Source organism: Olea europaea, chromosome 7, assembly GCF_002742605.1.
Source record: "Olea europaea var. sylvestris chromosome 7, O_europaea_v1, whole genome shotgun sequence".
In the NCBI taxonomy this organism is placed as follows: Eukaryota; Viridiplantae; Streptophyta; class Magnoliopsida; order Lamiales; family Oleaceae; genus Olea; species Olea europaea.
The window spans coordinates 1,290,459-1,297,045 of NC_036243.1; the positions used below are offsets into that span (position 1 = coordinate 1,290,459).

Sequence of the window (6,587 nt, forward strand, 5' to 3'; positions counted from 1 at the left end):
TAAAAAATTGATTTTCTTCACGTAAATGAGGCAACATAAAAATAAAAAAATTCCTTCATTTTCAATGATAAATAATAACTATATGCTGACCAAAACATGAAGTTTATATCTTTTCGAAACGACTTTGATCGACCAGAACTAACTATAAATAATAAACTAGATAATAGAAAACTTAACGATTCCATTGTCTTCAAATCATGTTGACAATCCTCATCACCATTCTATAACAAATTTGATAACTAATTGTAAATTTTGTAAAAGTGAGTATTTAACACTAGCTAGTAAAAATACATATGATTTCTATAACATAATTAAATAAATCAATAAAATAGATATTGATTGGTACATATATATTAATAAAATAAAATAAATTTAACTTTTATCCGAATCACTTTGCACATGTTTGTTTATCATTCTCCATAAACTCTTTTTTTTTTCTTTCTCTTTTTTTTTTTTTTTTTTTTAAACTTTTTTTCAATTTTTTAACTAAACTTTTTTTTAAACTCATTTTCAACTTTTTAACTAGACATGCTCTAAGAATCACTATTCCAAAACTCCAATCAATCGAATATTGATTAATGCGTAATTGATCGAACACTACTTGCAAATGGCTTTTTTGCTCAGAAACATTTAAAAAAAAAAAAACTCTCTTTATTGGACATCAAATAGGGGCTTAATTAGTACATAAGCATATATACAAACATGTAATCATGGCCGCCTATTTCTTGAGTCCAACTTATTTGGATTAACTTTTCTCGAGCCATAGTGCATCATTTAATACGAGATTAGTTTTTAACCCTACAATATTTAATTATTTGACCCGAATAAAAATATTGTATTAAACACTTATTTTCTCTTTAGTCGATCAATGATTTAAAATTATCAAAAAGCTCCTAGGTCAAAATTCTTATCGCTAGATATTCTTATTCTATAAAATTTCCAGAGGATAGATTTGCTATGTTATTCTATCTTATGGGTCACATTTCACATCAAGACCAGAAATAGAAAAATTAGTTAGAAGGTGTAAATATGAAAAATTGATTGATTAAATTGCAATGAGACAAATTAAGACGATCAATTTAAGACCAAAAAAAGAGTGAAAAATGGGAATATTCTTTAAAATATGGTAACCTAACAATCTTAATTTTCCATTGTTTTGATGGTAACCTCACTTTGAGCTTTTAGACCGCATTCTAATTGTAGATTTCTTGTTAATCGACAAAAGAGAAATGTAGACTTGGAATCTTTAATACCTTGAACCATACAAAAGAGAAATGTAGAGTTGCAATATTTAAGTTTAATACCTTGAACCATGCGATTATATCTCCTACCTAATGATTATGAACCAATAACCGATTGAAGAGAAAATTATTGATACGAATCCCTTTGGCCTATCCACAAATATGGTAAGGCATTCCCAAGTCCTATTTGAATTAATCTATGGAGATTACGACAAATTCCATTCATGATTTGAATTTTTATAACATCAAGATTAGATGTACCAAACAAAAAGGAATATCATTAAGTAAATTCATATGAAATTTATCCCAAAGATTAGTAACGAAGTCATTTACAATGAAACTAACTACTATTAACTAACCAATCGTCTACTTCTCAAGACTCGAGTATTCATGGTTGTCTTGGATCCTACAAAATACCTATGTGATGGAACTTATAAACTTTCGTAGTTTGGCTGATAAAACTCATTAGAGACAAAAGTGAAAAAACATGGACCAACGATAAATCGGTCCGGTTAGTGCTTGAAATCAAACTAGTTACAGTGACTACCAAAAGCTCTAGCATGCCCAAGTATTTTCCGAGCCAAGGCAAAGATCAAGAGCTGGCCAAACGTCAACCCGCACACATGGTCTTACAACTATGCCGAAAAAATGGGAGAAACCCCAACCTCATAAACCAGTTCACCTTTGACCCTTTTCGCAATCTGTCTGGTTGAATTTATAAAATTTTAGTAAATTTTTGCTGGCTGGTTTTAAAAGCACAATTGGTATGTTTAGAAAGGTTTGTTCATGAGCTAAAAAAACTTTTAGTTTCACTTTAGAAGTTGTAAGTCTTTAAAGCTAAACTCGAAATTATAGATATAAAATAACTATCAAATTAAATCCCAACAGTTTTCAAGGAGATAAAATTTCTAGCAATGAAAACTGCTTGCTTAGAACATTTGATGCCAATTTTATTTCGACCTCTTCACTCCAATGGCAAAACGGGCAGGCACAAAGTGATCACACATGATAAGGTATTATTATGAGATAGATAAAGCGTTCTTTATGCGGCTGCTTTCCAGGTTGACAAAGGTGGCGTGTCTGAATCTTTCCATGTAGGGATATTGGGTCCATATCTCTCGCCCTTGACAGCATCGGCCGAAGTAATAGATTCAAGTTCGGCCATGTCTTCTTCCGTCAGTTTTACAGACAATGCTCCCATGTTTTCATTAAGGTTCGTAGATTTCGTTGTACCAGGTATCGGACAAACATCATTTCCTTGATGATGTACCCAGGCCAAAGCAAGCTGTGAAGGGGTACATCCCTTTCTATTTGCAATATCCTTGACCCTCTCGAATAAGCTCTTATTAAGCTCCAGATTCTCGGGTTGGAATCTTGGTAGACGCTGCAAAATGTAAAAAGAGTTTTAGCATATACATCAGTTTCAATATTGATAATTAAGATTGTAAAACTACACATTTTAAAAGCAGGAACATCAACTAATAACGTGCACGCTTCAAGGGGAAAAACTTGTAGCAGGCATTAGAACTATGTAACGACAAAATTTAAGACTAGGACTCCATTTGGTACAGCATTATCATTGAAAAGAGGGATTAATGCTGACTGAAATTCATCAAACAGTTCACTTGGATGCTCAACTCAACAGGTCTTATAGAAATACAAAATTAAGGTAATATAATTGTGGAACACCACCTATTTTCAGAAGCTTAAGTTTTCCAGTTCTCTTCTAAGGATGATATCGTCATATTATACTGAAGTGGTGGACTTTTATCTTGAAATATAAATCAAGAGAGAGAAAAGAATTACTTACATTGTTTTGGTAACTGTAATGTGAATGTATTGCTACCAGCATGTTTGGTTAAACTTTAAAAGTTTACTTAATAAATATGTGTGTGTGTGTATTATGGTAAAAGTTGAAAATAAGTAATTTATTTTGACACCAAAATAAAAGTTAATTTTAAAAATATATAACGTTTTTATTTAAAATTTAGACAAAAGTAAGTTATATGCGTATGCAAACATATTTGAAAACAAAAAGTTACTTAAAAGTAGTTGTTTATCTTTTTGGAGCTTACGCAAACATGATCTTGAATAATTATATGTTCAAAAGCTTGCATTTCAAGTGAGGGCATAACTTATATTCATAATTCCAGAGATACTTAGATATTATGTGTATCATAAATCCAAAAAATGGTGGTGTGCACAATGGCTACACAAAATAATTCATGGTTGAATAGGAAGCTCATAGGTGATAGAAGAATAAAACAAACCAACCTTTCGAAAGTCCACTTCAGAGAAAGTTTCAACGACTTTTGGACCGGAGGAGAAGAATCCCCGTCCAAGAGGACTGTATGCTACTATTCCAATGCCAAGTTCTCTAAACAATTGTACCAAGGATGTTTAGATTTAGAACTCTATATTTCTTACTGGCTTGAAATATAAAACCATTACAATAATCATCAAACCTGCAAGTGGGAATTATTTCTACCTCAGCATCTCTTGTCCACAAAGACCACTCCAACTGCACTGCTGAAATTGGATGAACAGCATGCGCCCTTCTGATTGTAGAAGGTGAGGCCTCTGATAGACCAATATATTTTACTTTACCTTCTTCCACAAGTTTCTTTAGTTCTCCCATCTTGCAAAAAGAGGGATCCAAAGTAATTAGGAGAGGCTTAAGAAAGAAACATGCGGAATCAAATCTAAGAATAAAAGGGAGACATCCATATATATATAATCAAATATGTACAACAATAGGCAGGTTGAACAACAATAGGCAGGTTATGTTGGCTGTAGGAACTACTCTACTATAGTGCCATTCCTGAAGATTCCATGTCACATTTTCTAGATTTATCAAAGGTTTGAATTGTGAGATTAAACCAAAACTCTTTTTTATACATCATTAGAGGAAGGTCGGGTTATAGTTAGCTATTAAAATTGATAAGTACCTCCAATCTCATCCAGTTAGATGTGCACCTCACGTGTCAGAAGATTCTCAACAGTTTCACCCTACTTCATTCACTAAGTCCAGTATTGAATCTCAGTTTTGCATATCATTGAACAACAAATAGACAAAGCCACAGACCCAAACACTACTGTTAAGACTAAAAAGATTCGGGGTAGCGATCGACTTCTAAATATCTCCATCATGGCTGGATGCAAGAAAAGCTGTATTCTTTCATCAGACTTCAAAAGTTCCGGGGTTCGTGCCCCCCCCAGCATTTTTCCATTACATTAATATTTATTAAGCTGCTAACTAGATTCGAAAATCTTGTAGATTTCACTTAACGAAACAGCAGAAATAATGGAGGAAAGAGCAGTAGTATAGTTTTGTCCTCACTCTGTCATTATTCTGAAATAGCGGTGTAATGCTTCCCTTCTACATTGACTATACTCAGGTTGTAGTGAATACTCGAATTTACATTGATCACGTGGTATGGTGCTAACTTGTTCAAAAGTATGTCTATTCAACTCCAATTACATAACATGGTTAACATAATTGATGAAACCATTAAACTATCACTTCGCTTTGTCTCTAAGGTTAAATTAAAGTTAGAACTTAGAGAAAGCACAACCTACTTGAGTGGGTTGATCAAAGCTGATTGAGAACAATACTGTAGTCAAGAAGACAGACTTATAATTCACCAATTTGTCAAGATTAACCCAAGCTTGGTTCAATAAAACAATAAATAGTAAACATATACAAAGGCAACAAACAACTAAAGTTCAATTTATAATCAGCAAGATATATGCTTGTTCAGTGTAGGCTCAATTTCAAATTTATTAAGATATCAAACCAAGTTCCAACAACCCACCTTTCGGCTCAGCTCATTGGTACAAATGTGGAAAAGCCCGTAACATATAGATAACAAGAGCTACATATGCTCACACTAAGTAAAACAAAATTATGAGAGATATAAAGACAATCAAAAGAGAACACAGGGTAAACCGTGACTTCAATAGGCACACGTGTATCAATGCGATGTTGGTAATAAAGATCAATGCAATCAACATCAAGCCGCTTCAAGCTAGCCTCGCAGGCAGCCCGTACATAGGCTGGGTCGCCGCATATGTCATTCTTCCCATCAGCAAGTCTAAACCCGAATTTCGTAGCTAACTCCACTTTCTCCCTCATTCCATCCTTCAAAGCCTATGCAAAGCCACGATTTGATACCAAACAGTAGATGAACATTACAAAAACATTGATACGTTAAAGATGGGCAACCCATCCAAGAAGCGAAAGACACTAAACAGACTAGCCAGGTTAAGGTTCAAGACGGCCTATGCAAAGCCACAATTTGATGCCAAACAGTATATAAACACTACAAAAGCATTGATACGTTAAACATGGACAACCCCTCCAAGAAGTGACACTAAATAGACTAGCCAGAGTAAGGTTAGAGACTAGTGTCCATAAGAGTAATAATGAAGCTGTAAATTTGCCTGAAAAATTTGTCCTTCTCCAGCAAAAAAGGAGTTACTTTGATAGCATTTCCCCAATCAATGAGACAGTCCCAAGAATAACGAAAGGAAGTTAAAACGTATATGGCCATATGACGAAGGCCTCACAACGAAGATAACACCTTAATCTAGTTCTGTTGAGTTCCACGAATACCAGAAAAAGATTAAAAATTGGAAGAAACTACCAATTTATAAACTACATAAAAATAAAAAAACCAAATATTTATGGGAAAAAAAACCTTAAACCAAATTAAGGGTTTAAATTCCATGACTTAGTTAAACAATATACCAATAAATAAATAAATAATAGAAATAGGAAATAAAATGTATAAGGAATCTGAATCAATCACCATACAAGCTCAGTCTTCCCAGTTCCCAAATCTTGTACAACATTTAAGAATAAAAAACAACACAATATATTCTATTTCTGCAACTAATATTTTACACTTTTTCTTATATATTTAGAAATAAACAGAATTGAGAAATTCCATGTGTAATTACTAATTAAAGTTGCAGAAATACAAGTGCATCTATGTCTGTGTCTGTGTGTTGGGGTTAAGGAAATAGGGTAAGAGTACCTACCTTCCCGAGGAGGATTTCATTGGTTTTCGGCCCATAGATGTCGGAGGTATCAAGGAACGTGATGCCGGAATTTAGTGCATAGTGAATGAGTTTGATCATGTCGGGCCCGGGCTTCGGCTGGCCGAAATGTGGCGTCATGCCCATGCATCCGAGTCCTTGCACAGACACTTCCAATCCCTGTGAGCCGAGCTTGATTCTGGGCATTTTCACATTGCTTTCGGCAGCCATTATTCAGGAATCCCCGTCTATGTTAATGGATACTGAATCGAATGGGAGGAACAGTTCAAATAATCAGGGTTGGTC

At 34.0% G+C, this 6,587-nt stretch overlaps 1 protein-coding gene across 2 annotated transcripts; it reads right to left on the reverse strand.

Annotated features, from left to right (window-relative positions):
- Positions 1–2,071: 2,071 nt before the first annotated feature.
- LOC111396639 (probable aldo-keto reductase 3) lies at positions 2,072–6,587 on the reverse strand. 2 transcript variants are annotated; one of them, XM_023023071.1, is made up of 5 exons: positions 6,285–6,584; positions 5,191–5,391; positions 3,707–3,879; positions 3,516–3,618; positions 2,080–2,625 (listed from the first exon to the last, which is right to left on the reverse strand). In XM_023023071.1, exons 1-5 carry the CDS (start codon positions 6,510–6,512, stop codon positions 2,284–2,286), a joined length of 1,047 nt encoding a protein of 348 aa, XP_022878839.1. In that variant the 5' UTR covers positions 6,513–6,584; the 3' UTR covers positions 2,080–2,283. The 2 variants fall into 2 exon arrangements, with proteins under 2 accessions (XP_022878840.1, XP_022878839.1); XM_023023072.1 differs by lacking the exon at positions 5,191–5,391 and having other exon boundaries at positions 2,072–2,625; positions 6,285–6,587.

Excerpts from the sequence above, each read along its gene's own strand:
- LOC111396639 (XM_023023071.1), bottom strand. The coding sequence starts at position 6,512 with ATGGCTGCCGAAAGCAATGTGAAAATGCCCAGAATCAAGCTCGGCTCA. Across the intron at positions 5,392-6,284 it reads ATGAAATCCTCCTCGGGAAG|GCTTTGAAGGATGGAATGAG; the intron begins GTAGGTACTCTT and ends GGCTTTGCATAG. Across the intron at positions 3,619-3,706 it reads GAAATAATTCCCACTTGCAG|AGAACTTGGCATTGGAATAG; the intron begins GTTTGATGATTA and ends ACAATTGTTTAG.